At 36.0% G+C, this 18,427-nt stretch overlaps 2 protein-coding genes across 2 annotated transcripts in view; one reads left to right on the forward strand and one right to left on the reverse strand.

Annotated features, from left to right (window-relative positions):
* Positions 1–18,427, reverse strand: part of Pxn (Peroxidasin) — a 1,464,583-nt gene that overhangs the window by 679,410 nt on the left and 766,746 nt on the right. The window lies entirely within an intron of this gene.
* Positions 5,577–6,565, forward strand: LOC137252818 (tRNA (adenine(58)-N(1))-methyltransferase non-catalytic subunit TRM6-like). The gene is made up of 3 exons (XM_067788894.1): positions 5,577–5,774; positions 5,819–5,858; positions 6,064–6,565. Exons 1-3 carry the CDS (start codon positions 5,577–5,579, stop codon positions 6,510–6,512), a joined length of 687 nt encoding a protein of 228 aa, XP_067644995.1. The 3' UTR covers positions 6,513–6,565.

Below are 18,427 nucleotides of genomic sequence, written 5' to 3' on the forward strand. Positions count from 1 at the left end.
TGACCCTAGAATTTGTTTGAACAATATTGGTATCAAAAGAAAGGTGTTAATGAGTATTTTAAAAGAGAGTGAAGCTTAGTTCCACAGGTGGACGCCGTTTCGAGATATCGCCATAAAGGTGGACCATGTGTGACCCTAGAATGCGTTTGTACAATATGGGTATCAAACGAAAGATGTTAATGAGTATTTTAAAAGGGAGTAATCCTTAGTTCCATAGGTGGACGCCGTTTCGAGATATCGCCATAAAGGTGGACCAGGGGTGACCCTAGAATTTGTTTGTACAATATGGGTATCAAAAGAAAGGTGTTAATGAGTATTTTAAAAGGGAGTAATCCTTAGTTCCATAGGTGGACGCCGTTTCGAGATATCGCCACAAAGGTGGACCAGGGATGACCCTAGAATTTGTTTGTACAATATGGGCATCAAACGAATGGTGTTAATGAGTATTTTAAAAGGGAGTGGGCCTTAGTTCTATAGGTGGACGCCGTTTCGAAATATCGCCATAAAGGTGGACCAGGGGTGACTCTAGAATGTGTTTGTACGATATGGGTATCAAATGAAAGGTGTTAAAGAGTATTTTATGATGGAGTGGGCCATAGTTCTATAGGTGGACGCCATTTAGGGATATAGCCATAAAGGTGGATCAGGGTTGACTCTAGAATGCGTTTGTACGATATGGGTATCAAATGAAAGGTGTTAATGAGTATTTTAAAAGGGAGTAAGCCTTAGTTCCATAGGTGGACGCCGTTTCGAGATACCGCCATAAAGGTGGACCAGGGGTGACCCTAGAATTTGTTTGTACAATATGGGTATCAAAAGAAAGGTGTTAATGAGTATTTTAAAAGGGAGCAATCCTTAGTTCCATAGGTGGACGCCGTTTCGAGATATCGCCATAAAGGTGGACCAGGGGTGACCCTAGAATTTGTTTGTACAATATGGGTATCAAAAGAAAGGTGTTAATGAGTATTTTAAAAGGGAGTGGGTCTTAGTTCTATAGGTGGAAGCGGTTTCGAAATATCGCCATAAACGTGAACCAGGGTGACTCTAGAATGTGTTTGTACGATATGGATATCAAATTAAAGGTATTAATGAGAGTTTTAAAAGGGAGTGGTGGTAGTTGTATATGTGAAGGCGTTTTCCAGATCGCGACCAAAATGTGGACCAGGGTGACACAGAACATCATCTGTTGGATACCGCTAATTTATTTATATATGTAATACCTGCCAAGATTTTAAGGGTTTTTTATTTCGCCCTGCGGAACTTTTTGATTTTCTTCTACTTAATATGGTAGGTGTCACAACCATTTTATAAAGTTTTTTCTAAAGTTATATTTCGTGTCAATAAACCAATCCAATTACCTCACCATGTTTCATCCCTTTTTTCGTATTTGGTATAGAATTATGGCATTTTTTTCATTTTTCGTAATTTTCGATATCGAAAAGTGGGCGTGGTCATTGTCGGATTTCGTTCATTTTTCATACCAAAATAAAGTGAGTTCAAGTAAGTACGTGAACTAAGTTCATTAAAGATATGTCGATTTTTGCTCAAGTTATCGTGTTAACGGCCATGCGGAAGGACAGACGAACGACTGTGTATAAAAACTGGGCGTGGCATATACCGATTTCGCCCGTTTTCACAGAAAACAGTTAACATCATAAAATCTATGCCCCTACCAAATTTCAAAAGGATTGGTTAATTTTTGTTCGACTTATGGCGTTAAAAGTATCCTAGACAAATTAAATGAAAAAGGGCGGAGCCACGCCCATTTTGAAATTTTCTATTATTTTTGTATTTTGTTGCACCATGTCATTACTGGAGTTGAATGTTAACATAATTTACTTATATACTGTAAAGATATTAAATTTTTTGTTAAAATTTTACTTTAAAAAAAATTTTTTTTAAGTGGGCGTGGTCCTTCTCCGATTTTGCTAATTTTTATTAGGCGTACATATAGTAATAGGAGTAATGTCCCTGCCAAATTTCATCATGATATCTTCAACGACTGACAAATTACATCTTGCAAAAGTTTTAAATTACCTTCTTTTAAAAGTGGGCGGTGCCACGCCCGTTGTCCAAAATTTTACTAATTTTCCATTCTGAGTCATAAATTCAGCTCATCTACCGAGTTTCGTCGTTTTATCTGTCTTTGGTAATGAATTATCGCGCTTTTTCGGTTTTACGAAATTTTCGATATCGAAAAAGTTGGCGTGGTTATAGTCCGATATCGTTCATTTTAAATAGCGATCTGAGATGAGTGCTCAGGAACCTACGTACCAAATTTCATCAAGTTGCCTCAAAATTTACTCAAGTTATCGTGTTAACGGACGGACGGACGGACGGACGGACGGACATGGCTCAATCAAATTTTTTTTCGATCCTGATTATTTTAATATATGGAAGTCTATATCTATCTCGATTCCTTTATATATGTACAACCAACCGTTATCCAATCAAACTTAATATACTCTGTGAGCTCTGCTCAACTGAGTATAAAAAGTGTAACCCCCGGCGCATCGCTACATATCAGAAGACGAAAATAAATACCATGGAAGATTCGACATCAGAAGTGGAGAACACCAGCGCCTTACAAATGGATGAATCTGAAAAAATAACGAAAATTGAACAACAAAATAAACAGTTTTTGGAGTTGGTGAAAATTCACAAGACTCTTAAAAAAAACAAATGCGGTTACCTGAATATAGTCCAAATGCAGTAGATGTGGATTCACGTGCATGGATATCAACAGCAAATATAGTCATGGAAAACTATTCTTTAACCGGTTCTTCTTTAATGGTATCGCTTAGCCAAGCTTTGAAAGGGCCAGCAGCAACATGGCTATCGCATGTTGCATTTCCCCAAATGAATTGGCATGATTTTAAGGAGTTATTCATTTCGAGATTCACTATCTCAGAAACTCCAGCTGCTTTTCTGATTAATATGCGAAACAGTAAACCAAAAGATGGTGAATGTTTGTCATCTTATGCAGCTGGTCTATTGACGTCTCTAATGTTGAGTTAGACAAGTTAACAACGGAACAAATCGCAGTCTCAGAAGTTTTAGCACATGTAGCGCAGTTCGAATCACGAATTCAACGCCTTGCTTTTATTACAAATATTTCTTCGAGAAATCAGGTAACACGGAAATTGAAAGCGATGTCTTCGATCAAAAGGAAGCTTGCACCAGTTGTGAATGACTACGATGACGTAAATTATAAGCGACCAAAATTGCCTACAATAATTTCAAGTGTTATAATTGTGGAAAGTATGGTCATAAGGCCAAAGTCTGTCGACTCAACAATAAGTCAAATCCTCAAAAAAATACAACAATCAGCAAATCTGCTGGTAGAACTTCTTCTTCATCGTCTCCAGTGGGTGTTACATGCTTTCGTTGTCGTCAAATTGGCTACTATGCTTCACGATGCCAACAGTTTGAAAGGAGAAGGAGTCAAATAATGAACCGATTAGTTCTTTAAGTCGGCGCATAGATGTTTGTGTATTGCATGCACCTTCAGGTATTTTGTAACAGTCAGGTGAGCGATACTTTTTTTATTATGACTCAGGGGCAGAATGCTCATTAACGAAAGAGTCAATAAGTTTTAAATTTTGTGGTAAACGAATACATAGTGTTGTAACAATGTTGGGAATAGGTCGAGGGAGTGTAAATAGTATGTTACAAATTTGTACAATTGTAGTGATTGACGAAATTAAATTAGAAATTATTTTTCATATTTAACCTGACAATTTTTTAAAACATGACATTATGATAGGCTGTGAAATTTTGGCACAACATATATGTGTAAAAATTACTTCGAAAACGTTACAGTTTTGTAAGGAAGATTGTGTCGATGTAAATTCATGTACAGTTACACGTACTGATTTCAGTTTTGAAGACATTGACACAGATATAAAAATAAATTGTTGAAAACATTAGAGGCATTTAAAGATAGATTTACTGAAAGCGTTCCTTGTAGTGCATCCAATGTAGAAGCAATGCAAATACATCTCAAAGATCGAAACAAAATAGTTTCAGGAAGGCCTTATCGATTAAGTCTAAAAGAACGAAAGATTGTACGAAATAAAATTGATGAAATCTTGAAGACAAATGTAATTCGACCCATTTGTTCACCATTTTCTGACCGAATCTGTGTCGATTATCGCGAACTAAATGATAATACAGTTTCCGACAGGTATCCGTTACCTTTATTTTCGGATCAAATTAACATTCTTCATGGATGCCATTATTTTACAACGCTAGATATGGCTAGTGGATACCATCAAATGCCAGTTGATCCCGAATCCATAGAAAAGACTGCATTTGTAACGTCTGAAGCTCATTTTGAATATCTCGCAATGCCATTCGGGCTACGCAATGCTCCCGCGGTTTTCCAACGTAGTATTATGAAAGTTCTCGTTGAACTTGCTAACACGTATGTAGTAGTTTATATGGATGATATTCTTGTTTTAGGTACTGAAGATATAGATCAAAGCTTAGGTAGGCTAGATATAGTCTTGAATACGCTTGCCAAGGCCGTGTTTTAGTTTAATAACAACAAGTAAGGACGGGACTGTTTTCGGCTGTGCCGAAGACTTCATACCTTTCATGAATGGGGCTGAACAATAATCTTATCCCATTCGTAATCTCCGAATAATCGGGCGTATAAGATAAGAAATATCAGGGATGCACCTTAACGTTAAGCTAATCGTTTATCAAAAAAATTCCACCGTTTCCGTTGAAACACTTCGAAATATTATCGATAAAGAAATTATCAAGATAAATTGTATCTCGTTTTTAACCGAAACGAAAAGCTTTCGTTAACGTTAAAAACGTTAACAAAAACGTGATACTTTATGTTTGAATTGTGCTGGCAATGCTATAGCCATGGTGAAGCCGTAAGGTGCCAACAGCGAGCGGACGTACACACACAAACTCCATGTAATTTGTTCGTGTAATTCGTTGGTGGTAATGTCAAAATACTCTGAGAAATGTTCGTACTGTCAAAATTCATGAGAAAAGTTAAAATCAGCTTGGATAATGCTTTTACCTTTAATGACTCCGCCATCAATCAACTTTGCCAGCATAGCTTGAAATTAATAATCAACATAAACGATTTGACTTCGTTTTGATATGGCAGAAAACGAAACGAAATCATTTCGTTAATTTGACGTTCTTAACGTTAATAAACGAATCGAAATGACTTTGTTTCGTTTATTAACGTTAATTATCGTAACGAAATGATATCGGTTCGTTGGTTAAGCATGCCTGAGAAATATATAGGGCCGGTTTCACCAACTCGACTTAGGCTAAGACTTAGTTGTGACTTAAGTTAGTCCTGATTTGCGGCTTAGTTTTTTTTCGGTTTCACCAACTTAGTTACTTAACGAAATTGACATACAACAACCCTATCAGCTGTTTTATACATAGTAGTATTTTTTGCTACTCTTTAATTTCACGCAACCCAATCCATTTGAAGTATTGTCAGTTACGGCTGTCAGTTGCGTATTGGCAACTTTTAATAAAATTATAATAAAAATAATAACATTTCATATGCGGCTGTAAGCGGTTTTGGTAGTTATTTAATGTATGAGAGTGGTACAAGTGGTCTGCTACCTGCAAGCTTTCTGAATTCAATTGGCGCTAACACTGAGGCGACACTTGTGCGCATGCATCCAGGCAATGTGCCACAGAAGCAAGCAATGAAAGAGCAACTAACACGTTGTATCTCGGTAAATTTATATTCGGTGCTGCGAGAATACTATCAAGAGAAGGATCAACAGGTGCCCGAGGGCGCAACTGAGCCAAGTACATTCATTGAAGAAAGCCAAGCAGTAAAAAGCAGAAACTAAGCGAAGATGATGCGGGTAAGTAACATTGAATAAACGATTAGACAGGCTTGATCTGTATAAAAATATTGCCAAAAACACTTGGAGAATTCTCCAAAGCCTTTCTGGCCTTGTTTACAGAACGACCTAAATTTGTATGCTCAAAAACCTCGGACAGGTTTTTGCCATTGCAGCACAATAAAACCTTGCTAGCTGTAATAACTTGACTCTTTTTTTTCTGCAGAAACTTCGGGCGCAACATCAAGCACTGTTACAACAACAGCAGCGTCCCCTAATAGCGACAGCACCGGCGATTATAGCGAAACAAATAACCCATCTGCAACAGTTCCAGCAGCACCGGCGCAGAAATGGCAGATAGAAAACCGGCGTGCATGTGAGTTAATGCGCGTCAATTTTGATGCACTTGTCATAGCAGCAAAGGAACACCCAAGTAACATCGTGCAAGCTTTATTACACTTTGTAAAACCTTCACGCCCAATAGTGTTGTACAGTCTTAGCAAGGAATTGTTAATGGACTTGTATGTAGAGCTGAAAACCAACTCTAATGTCACAAATTTGCATTTTACTTGGAATTGGTTACGTTACTATCAAATATTGCCCAATCGCACACATCCTGAAGTAAATATGAATGGTAATAGTGGTTACCTCTTGACTGGTTATAACATAGGCTAATATTCTTAGTTTATTTATAATGTGTAAACAATTATATTCAAATTAATAATATATCGTACGAATATATACCACGGTTTTAAGTTGACTTTTGCTGTAATTCTTTTTAAATTGGTTTTACTTCCTTTAATTGGAAATAAAATCCACATTCACACCGTTTGGGTGCACCCTTTTCCAGCCACATCCAATTAACATAGCGATTACCCTTACCTAAAAAGAATGGTTGCAAAAAACTAAATACAAAGCATAGTTGGTTGCTCTTTAGTGCCAGGCCCACGTTTTATGATTGTATCGAGTAGCAAGGGATTTGAGGATTTTATTACGGCTCTGGATTTTCGGAACAATGTCGGCTGCGTGCTCACCAAAATGTAGATCCTGATCAAACGTCACACCCAAGATTTTGGGGTGTAGGACAGTCGGTAGCGTAGTGCCATCGACGTGGATGTTCAAAATGGTCGACATTTGGAAAGTCCATGTTGTAAATAAGGTCGCGGAAGATTTAGTCGGTGATAATGCCAGGTTTCGCGAGGCGAAAAAACTGGAGAGATCAGGGAGGTAGCCGTTTATTCTGTTGCAGAGCTCATCGATCTGTGGGCCTGGGTCTGTGGCCATTATTGTGTAGTCATCGGCGTATGAAACGATAGTGACTCCTTCTGGTGGTGAAGGTAGCTTAGATATGTAGAAATTAAACAAAAGATGGGATAGAACACCACCCTGTGGCACCCCTTGTTTAATTCTTCTTGGTTTTGATGTTTCGTTTCTAAATTGCACCGATGCCTGCCGACCACCCAGATAATTTGCGGTCCACCTGGTCCGCCGGGAAGTGGGTCCGGATTTCGGGAATTCTCCCGGCGGGAATGAAACGTGCCGAGGCGGATTCAATTACCTTACGGAAGGCACGCTCCCCTTGGGGGGCATCAGTCGGGATAGGGCAAAGCGGTTGTCTGTAAAGCATTTATATTCTTCCCATTTTTCCTTTTTTGAAGTTTATGAAAGTGCATTTTTCAGTGACGATGAAGTCGGCGGTACGCTCGAGCGAAATAAGTATGGGCAGGTGGTCGGATGCCAATGTTACCATCGGCTGCCAGTTGACGCAGTATACGAGTTCTGCGCTCACGATTGAGATATCTGGCGAGCTGTGACAGCTTCCTACCATACGTGTGGTGGCGTCTCCGTTTATTGTGCAGAACGTCGTTTCTTCTATTTGATCCGCCAACATCTCAACCCTACTGTCCGCCCGCAAGTTTGAATGCCATAGATCATGATGGGCATTAAAGTCGGCTAAGATAATGCGATTGTTGCCAGTGAGTAAGGCGCTGAGGGATGTAGATGTTGATGATTTCTAGGTTTGCATCGCCTGACCGGACAGATAGGCCTTGACGTTTTAAGACATTGTCCCAGCGGTCGATGCCAGGATCAAATATATGATATTGCACAGAGTGGTGTATGATAAACGTGAGGCCGCCTCCATTTCCGCTCATGCGATCTTTTCTGTGGACATTATACCCAGAACAGGTTTGCAGACCTTGCTGTGAGTTTAGTCTCTTGAATCGCAGCAATGCGGATGTTGTGCCGCTTCATGAAATCGACTACCTCCGTGATCTTCCCAGTTAGTGCATTACAGTTTAACTGCAGAATTCTGAAGTGCATAGGGGGAGACGTCGCCACTCTGGGAGTAAGTGACGGGTGACTACGCCTGGGTTGAGGAAGGCCAGGACGCAACTGCTGTTGTTGCCCTGGGACTGAGCGTCCTTGGGCAAGCATTGGGGTACCCGGTAGATTGGGGTTTGCGACCTGGCAACATGGCGCAATGAAACCCCTCGGGGGTTGCCGTCGCGGAGACGCTTAAGCGTAGACCACGGTATGCCCTTGGACGTGAACAGCAAGGAGCCACAAAAGATTTATAAAAGTTACGTGGACGTCGGGTTTTGGGATCAAGCCCAGAACAACCTGTCCGATACAACCATCCCTTACACGAGACACACTGAACAGAGTATGAACGTCCTAAAAATATTCTTTTCCGGCAGACGCAGCAAAAGCATTTCTCAGGACCGGGGTCAGGAGACGGACTCGGATTGGATTCGATACCTTCCCAGAGCAAGAGAATATGGAGCAGTCCCGCTGCATGGAGCTGCTGGGAGGACGCAACAAATTAAATGGGATTAGACTGAAATGAAGCCGGACAGAACCGGCTGCCTTGGGAAGCGTTTATAAATTAATATATATTGTTTTCCAATTACTATTGACGCATATTCACCTGGGGAATTGATTTTAACATGGGTGCAGTCCATTGCCCCAATTACACGCGGAAAATTTGCCTTTTCTTTAAAAGCAGCCTGTCTTTCCAAGCGCTCCTGTTCCGTTTGAGGAAATTTTACAAAATCTGGTCGCAAGGATGCTAGATGGTAGGAAACTAGCGTAATTGCACGTGAGGCACTTGCTTTTGAAACTCCGGAAAGGTCTGCCACAATTTGCTGAAAAGATCCTGAAGCAAAGAACCGGAGTGCGATGAAAAACATTTGATGTGGCTGCATTGCGTTGTTGCTGTAAACGAAGAAGTAATTTAGGGCAACATTTATAAAATATGATGTAAACTTACCGTGCTCCAAGATACATTTTGTCTTTTATTAAAGAAAAAACAAACCAAGCAGCATCTTTGCACATACGAAATTGTTCGCGAAAGTCAACATCGTCATAATGCAGAAAAAAGTTCGGACGCTCTTTAATTTTTCTTTTTCGTCGCAGCACGATTACCCGCAGAGCTTCAAAGTCGCAATCACTTTCGCCAGAATCTCGAAGATCCATTAAATTTTTTATAAATTTTCCACCGATAATACAAATAAAATAAGCCACTTCAAAGAAATTGCAGATGTCAACAATAGCGGGGTTGCTATATTTGCATAACGAAATAAGTATGAATAGTGCCATTTAATTCGACTCAAAATTTGTACTACAGCAACACTGTTGAAAGTCGAGAATAAGCCAGCTGACAGGTAGGCTAATTTGCGACTTAGTTAAGCATTGGTGGTGAAACAGAAAAATTTAAAAATATGACTTAACTAAGTTAAGTCGAGTTGGTGAAACCGGGCCATAGTGAACAAATCTACATACCTAAACAATTTTTAAGATAAATATAAAATAAACAAGTAAGAACGGGACTGTCTTCGGCTGTGCCGAAGACTTCATACCTTTCATGAATGGGGCTGAACAATAATCTTATCCCGTTTGTAATCTCCGAATAATCGGATGTATAAGATAAGAAATATATAGTGAACAGATCTACATACCTTAACGATTTTTAAGATAAATATAAAATAAAAAACAGGTAGGTACTTCGTGTGAGGATGCAAAGTTTCAGGTTTTTTGTGGTCTGCGTGTAAAAACTATGACTATGAATCACGTATTTCAAAAATATATGACGAAAACGTAACTATTTGATGAAATTTGATGAATTTTGAAGATTCTAGCCGTAAAAAAGGGGTCAAAATGACAGTTTTTATGAAGTATATAATATATATACGACCGATCTCTATGATTTTTTCAGACAACAATATAAGCATTTTGTGAAATTTGAAGCTTCTAACTGTTAAAACGGGGCAGAAATTGCGCAAAGTTTCTTATCTGAATAATCGGTTGTATGAGATATATACTTTGTGTACCACCGATCTCAATGATTTTTTCAGACATCAATATATGCTATACACGTAAGCAGTTGGTGAAATTTGAAGCTTCTAGCTGTTAAAATGGGGCCGAAATCGTAAAAAAATATATATATACTATATATATATATTATATATATATACTATATATACCATCATATATATATTATATATATCACCGATCTCTATGAGTTTTTGACACAACAATACATACTATATACGTAAGCATTTGGTGAAATTTGAACATATCTAAACGATTTTTAAGATAAATATAAAATAAAAAATAGGTAGGTAATCTGTGTGAGGATGCAAAGCTTCACGTTTTTTGTGGTCTGCATGTAAAAAATATGGCTACGAATCACGTATTTCAAAAATATATGACGTAAACGTAACTATTTGATGAAATTTGATGAATCTTGAAGCTTCTAGCCGTAAAAAAGGGGTCAATATGACAGTTTATATGAAGTATATAATATATATACCACCGATCTCTATGATTTTTTCAGACAACAATATATGCTATATACGAAAGCATTTTGTGAAATTTGAAGCTTCTAACTGTTAAAACGGGGCAGAAATTGCGCAAAGTTTCTTATCTGAACAATCGGTTGTATGAGATATATACTATGTATACCACCGATCTCAATGATTTTTTCAGACATCAATATATGCTATACACGTAAACAGTTGATGAAATTTGAAGCTTCTAGCTGTTAAAATGGGGTAGAAATTGCGAAAAGTTTCTTATCTGAACAATCGGTTGTATGAGATATATACTATATATACAACCGATCTCTATGATTTTTTCAGACATCAATACATGCTATATACGTAAGCAATCAGTGAAATTTGAAGCTTATAGCTGTTAAAATGGGGTAGAAATTGCGAAAAGTTTCTTATCTGAACAATCGGTTGTATGAGATATATACTATATATACAACCGATCTCTATGATTTTTTCAGACAACAATATATGCTATATACGTAACCAATCGGTGAAATTTGAAGCTTATAGCTGTTAAAATGGGGTAGAAATTGCGAAAAGTTTCTTATCTGAACAATCGGTTGTATGAGATATATACTATATATACAACCGATCTCTATGATTTTTTCAGACAACAATATATGCTATATAAGTAAATATTCGGTGAAATTTGAAGCTTCTAGCTGTTAAAATGGGGCTAAAATTTGCGAAAATATATATATGTATACTATATATATACTATATATACCACCATATATATACTATATATACCACCGATCTTTATGATTTTTTCAGACAACAATATATGCTATATACGTAAGCATTCGCTGAAATCTGAAGCCTCTAACTCTTAAAATAGGGCAGTAATTACGAAAAGTTCTTTATCTGAACAATCGGTTGTGGGGGATATATACTATATATACGACCGATCTCATAAATTTTTTCAGGCAACAATATGTGCAATATACGAAAGTATATGGTGAAGTTTGAAGCTTCAATCTGTTAAATTGGGTAAGATATTACAAAAATCCTCTTTTTCTGAAAAATCGGTTGTATGGAGGATATATGCTATAGTGGTCCGATCCGGTCGGTTCCGACAAATGTCTAATCGGACACCCAAATACACCTGCTCACCAAATTAAATCAAGATATCTCAAAAATTGAGGGACTAGTTTGCATACAAAGAGACAGACGGACAGACGGACAGACGGACATGGCTAAATCAACTCAGCTCTTCAACCTGATTATTTCGGTATACTTAATGGTGGGTCTATCTATTTTCCTTTAAGGACTTACAATTTTCGGTTTCGTGACGAAATTAATATACCATTTCATTTTCATGAAAGGTATAAAAATAGGTAGGTACTTTGTGTGAGAGTGCAAAGTTTCAGGTTTTTTGTGGTCTGCGTGTAAAAACTATGACTGCGAATCACGTATTTCAACAATATATGACGTAAACGTAACTATTTGATGAAATTTTATGAATTTTGAAGCTTCTAGCCGTAAAAAAGGGGCAAAAAAATACAGTTTATATGGGGTATATAATATATGTAACACCGATCTCTATGATTTTTTCAGACAACAATATATGCTATATACGTAACCATTTGGTGAAATTTTAAGCTTCTAGCTGTTAAAATGGGGCAGAAATTTCGCAAAGTTTCTTATCTGAACAATCGGTTGTATGAGATATATACTATATATACCACCGATCTCAATGATTTTTTCAGACATCAATATATGCTATACACGTAAGCATTTGGTGAAATTTGAAGCTTCTAGATGTTAAAATGGAGCCGAAATCGCAAAAAAAAAATATATATACTATATATACCATCATACTATATATACCATCATATATATCTTATATATATCACCGATCTCTATGATTTTTTGACACAACAATATATACTATATACGTAAGCAATCGGTGAAATTTGAAACTTATAGCTGTTAAAATGGGGTAGAAATTGCGAAAAGTTTCTTATCTGAACAATCGGTTGTATGAGATATATACTAAATATACAACCGATCTCTATGATTTTTTTAGACAACAATATATGCCATATACGTAAGCATTCGGTGAAATTTGAAGCTTCTAGCTGTTAAAATGGGGCTAAAATTGCGAAAATATATATATATACTATATATATATATTATATATACCACCATATATATACTATATATACCACCGATCTGTATGATTTTTTCAGACAACAATATATGATATATACGTAAGCATTCGTTGAAATTTGAAGCCCCTAGCTCTTAAAATAGGGCAGCAATTACGAAAAGTTTCTTATCTGAACAATCGGTTGTGGGGGATATATACTAACTATACGACCGATCTCATCAATTTTTTCAGGAAACAATATGTGCAATATACGAAATTATATGGTGAAGTTTGAAGCCTCAATCTGTTAAATTGAGTAAGATATTACAAAAATCCTCTTTTTCTGAAAAATCGGTTGTATGGAGGATCTATGCTATAGTGGTCCGATCTGGCCGGTTCCGACAAATGTCTAATCGGACACCCAAATACACCCGCTCACCAAATTTTATGAAGATATCTCAAAAATTGAGGGACTAGTTTGCATACAAACAGACAGACGGACAGACAGACAGACTGACATGGCTAAATCAACTCAGCTCTCCATTCTGATTATTTCGGTATACTTAATGGTGGGTCTATCTATTTTCCTTTAAGGACTTACAATTTTGGGTTTCGTGACGAAATTAATATACCATTTCATTTTCATGAAAGGTATAAAAATAGGTAGGTACTTTGTGTGAGGGTGCAAAGTTTCAGGTTTTTTGTGGTCTGCGTGTAAAAACTATGACTACGAATCACGTATTTCAACAATATATGACGTAAGCGTAACTATTTGTAGAAATTTTATGAATTTTGAAGCTTCTAGCCGTAAAAAAGGGGCAAAAAAATACAGTTTATATGGGGTATATAATATATGTACCACCGATCTCTATGATTTTTTCAGACAACAATATATGCTATATACATAAGCATTTGGTGAAATTTGAAGCTTCCAGCTGTTAAAATGGGGCAGAAATTTCGCAAAGTTTCTTATCTGAACAATCGGTTGTATGAGATATATACTATATATACCACCGATCTCAATGATTTTTTCAGAAAACAATATATACTATACACGTAAGCATTTGGTGAAATTTGAAGCTTCTAGCTGTTAAAATGGGGAAGAAATTGCGCAAAGTTTCTTATCTGAACAATCAGTTGTATGAGATATATACTATGTATACCACCGATCTCAATGATTTTTTCAGACATCAATATATGCTATACACGTAAGCATTTGGTGAAATTTGAAGCTTCTAGATATTAAAATGGGGCCAAAATCGCAAAAAAAAATATATATATACTATATATACCATCATACTATATATACCATCATATATATATTATATATATCACCGATCTCTATGATTTTTTGACACAACAATATATACTATATACGTAAGCAATCGGTGAAATTTGAAGCTTATAGCTGTTAAAATGGGGTAGAAATTGCGAAAAGTTTCTTATCTGAACAATCGGTTGTATGAGATATATACTATATATACAACCGCTCACCAAATTTTATGAAGATATCTCAAAAATTGAGGGACTAGTTTGCATACAAACAGACAGACGGACAGATGGACAGACAGACAGACGGACATGGCTAAATCAACTCAGCCCTTCAACCTGATTATTTCGGTATACTTAATGGTGGGTCTATCTATTTTCCTTTAAGGACTTACAATTTTGGGTTTCGTGACGAAATTAATATACCATTTCATTTTCATGAAAGGTATAAAAATAGGTAGGTACTTTGTGTGAGGATACAAAGCTTCACGTTTTTTGTGGTGTGCATGTAAAAACTATGACTACGAATCACGTATTTCAAAAATATATGACGTAAACGTAACTATTTGATGAAATTTGATGAATCTTGAAGCTTCTAGCCGTAAAAAAGGGGCAAAAATGACAGTTTATATGGGGTATAAATTATATATACCACCAATCGCTATGATTTTTTCAGACAACAATATATGCTATATACGTAAGCATTAGGTGAAACTTGAAGCTTCTAGCTGTTAAAATGGGGCAGAATTTGCGCAAAGTTTCTTATCTGAACAATCGGTTGTATGAGATATATACTATGTATACCACCGATCTCAATGATTTTTTCAGACATCAATATATGCTATACACGTAAGCATTTGGTGAAATTTGAAGTTTCTAGCTGTTAAAATGGGGCTGAAATTGCAAAAAAAAAAAATATATACATACTATATATATATACTATATATACCATCATATATATATTATATATATCAACGATCTCTTTGATTTTTTGACACAACAATATATGCCATATACGTAAGCATTCGGTGAAATTTTAAGCTTCTAGCTGTTAAAATGGGGTAGAAATTGCGAAAAGTTTCTTATCTGAACAATCGGTTGTATGAGATATATATTATATATACAAACGATCTCTATGATTTTTTCAGACAACAATATATGCCATATACGTAAGCATTCGGTGAAATTTGAAGCTTCTAGCTGTTAAAATGGGGCAGAATTTGCGCAAAGTTTCTTATCTGAACAATCGGTTGTATGAGATATATACTATGTATACCACCGATCTCAATGATTTTTTCAGACATCAGTATATGCTATACACGTAAGCATTTGGTGAAATTTGAAGTTTCTAGCTGTTAAAATGGGGCTGAAATTGCAAAAAAAAATATATATATATACTATATATATATACTATATATACCATCATATATATATTATATATATCAACGATCTCTTTGATTTTTTGACACAACAATATATGCCATATACGTAAGCATTCGGTGAAATTTGAAGCTTCTAGCTGTTAAAATGGGGTAGAAATTGCGAAAAGTTTCTTATCTGAACAATCGGTTGGATGAGATATATATTATATATACAAACGATCTCTATGATTTTTTCAGACAACAATATATGTCATATACGTAAGCATTCGGTGAAATTTGAAGCTTCTAGCTGTTAAAATGGGGCAGAATTTGCGCAAAGTTTCTTATCTGAACAATCGGTTGTATGAGATATATACTATGTATACCACCGATCTCAATGATTTTTTCAGACATCAATATATGCTATACACGTAAGCATTTGGTGAAATTTGAAGTTTCTAGCTGTTAAAATGGGGCTGAAATTGCAAAAAAAAAAATATATATATACTATATATATATACTATATATACCATCATATATATATTATATATATCAACGATCTCTTTGATTTTTTGACACAACAATATATGCCATATACGTAAGCATTCGGTGAAACTTGAAGCTTCTAGCTGTTAAAATGGGGCAGAATTTGCGCAAAGATTCTTATCTGAACAATCGGTTGTATGAGATATATACTATGTATACCACCGATCTCAATGATTTTTTCAGACATCAATATATGCTATACACGTAAGCATTTGGTGAAATTTAAAGTTTCTAGCTGTTAAAATGGGGCTGAAATTGCAAAAAAAAAAATATATATATACTATATATATATACTATATATACCATCATATATATATTATATATATCAACGATCTCTTTGATTTTTTGACACAACAATATATGCCATATACGTAAGCATTCGGTGAAATTTGAAGCTTCTAGCTGTTAAAATGGGGTAGAAATTGCGAAAAGTTTCTTATCTGAACAATAGGTTGGATGAGATATATATTATATATACAAACGATCTCTATGATTTTTTCAGACAACAATATATGCCATATACGTAAGCATTTGATGAATTTTGAAGCTTCTAGCCGTAAAAAAGTGGCAAAAAAATACAGTTTATATGGGGTATATAATATATGTACCACCGATCTCAATGATTTTTTCAGACATCAATATATGCTATACACGTAAGTATTTGGTGAAATTTGAAGCTTCTAGATGTTAAAATGGGGCCGAAGTCGAAAAAAAAAAATATATATATACTATATATACCATCATATTATATATACCATCATATATATATTATATATATCACCGATCTCTATGATTTTTTGACACAACAATATATACTATATACGTAAGCAATCGGTGAAATTTGAAGCTTATAGCTGTTAAAATGGGGTAGAAATTGCGAAAAGTTTCTTATCTGAACAATCGGTTGTATGAGATATATACTATATATACAACCGATCTCTATGATTTTTTCAGACAACAATATATGGCATATACGTAAGCATTCGGTGAAATTTGAAGCTTCTAGCTGTTAAAATGGGGCTAAAATTGCGAAAATATATATATACTATATATATATACTATATATACCACCATATATATACTATATATACCACCGATCTGTATAATTTTTTCAGACAACAATATATGATATATAAGTAAGCATTCGTTGAAATTTGAAGCCTCTAGCTCTTAAAATAGGGCAGCAATTACGAAAAGTTTCTTATCTGAACAATCGGTTTTGGGGGATATATACTATATATACGACCGATCTCATCAATTTTTCAGGCAACAATATGTGCAATATACGAAATTATATGGTGAAGGTTGAAGCTTCAATCTGTTAAATTGAGTAAGATATTACAAAAATCCTCTTTTTCTGAAAAATCGGTTGTATGGAGGATATATGCTATAGTGGTCCGATCCGGCCGGTTCCGACAAATGTCTAATCGGACACCCAAATACACTCGCTCACCAAATTTTATGAAGATATCTCAAAAATTGAGGGACTGGTTTGCATACAAACAGACAGACGGACAGACGGGTAGACGGACAGACAGACAGACGGACATGGCTAAATCAACTCAGCTCTTCAACCTGATTATTTCGGTATACTTAATGGTGGGTCTATCTATTTTCCTTTAAGGACTTACAATTTTGGGTTTCGTGACGAAATTAATATACCATTTCATTTTCATGAAAGGTATAAAAATAGGTAGGTACTTTGTGTGAGGATACAAACCTTCACGTTTTTTGTGGTGTGCATGTAAAAACTATGACTACGAATCACGTATTTCAAAAATATATGACGTAGACGTAACTATTTGATGAATTTTGAAGCTTCTAGCCGTAAAAAAGGGGCAAAAATGACAGTTTATATGGGGTATATATTATATATACCACCGATCGCTTTGATTTTTTCAGACAAAAATATATGCTATATACGTAAACATTTGGTGAAACTTGAAGCTTCTAGCTGTTAAAATGGGGCTGAAATTGCAAAAAAAAAAAATATATATACTATATATTGTAACGAAGCTTTTCCCGTCCCGGCGCTTCTTCAATAAGTGCTAGGGGTATACTCGCCGTGTCCAAGGTTCGCTTACAATAGATTTGTAAATTTGGGACACCGTGCATATCGTTTTCATATAAATTCACTTTATTTCTCTAATTCTTTATATGTATGAACACTATAATTAAAATGAAAAATTTTACGTAATCAAAAGAGAAATATGTGTTGTTTTCGTTTCACTGTATGCTTGCTCTATACTACGTGGTGGGCCAACGGTACTCGTGTCCCGTTATGACGCCTCGATGATCGTTGCTTGTATGTGTGTAAATGTGTTTTGTGACGCCCTGCGTCGGCGTGCGTGTCCCGCTAGGAACGTCCCGTTAGGACGCCCGGCTGGTCGTTGCCTGAGTGCGTGTAAAACGTGTTTCGGTGACGCCTTGCGTTGGCGTGTATGTACGCAACCCTAGTGTGGTTGACGTCGTGTATTTGCGTGACTC

Source organism: Eurosta solidaginis, chromosome 5 (assembly GCF_040869045.1).
Source record: "Eurosta solidaginis isolate ZX-2024a chromosome 5, ASM4086904v1, whole genome shotgun sequence".
NCBI classification, from domain to species: Eukaryota; Metazoa; Arthropoda; class Insecta; order Diptera; family Tephritidae; genus Eurosta; species Eurosta solidaginis.

Bases quoted from the DNA above. Each gene is read 5' to 3' on its own strand.
- LOC137252818 (XM_067788894.1), top strand. From the start codon at position 5,577: ATGTATGAGAGTGGTACAAGTGGTCTGCTACCTGCAAGCTTTCTGAAT. The intron at 5,775-5,818 runs GTGCCCGAGGGC...CATTGAAGAAAG, and splicing joins ATCAAGAGAAGGATCAACAG to CCAAGCAGTAAAAAGCAGAA. The intron at 5,859-6,063 runs GTAAGTAACATT...TTTTTTCTGCAG, and splicing joins ACTAAGCGAAGATGATGCGG to AAACTTCGGGCGCAACATCA.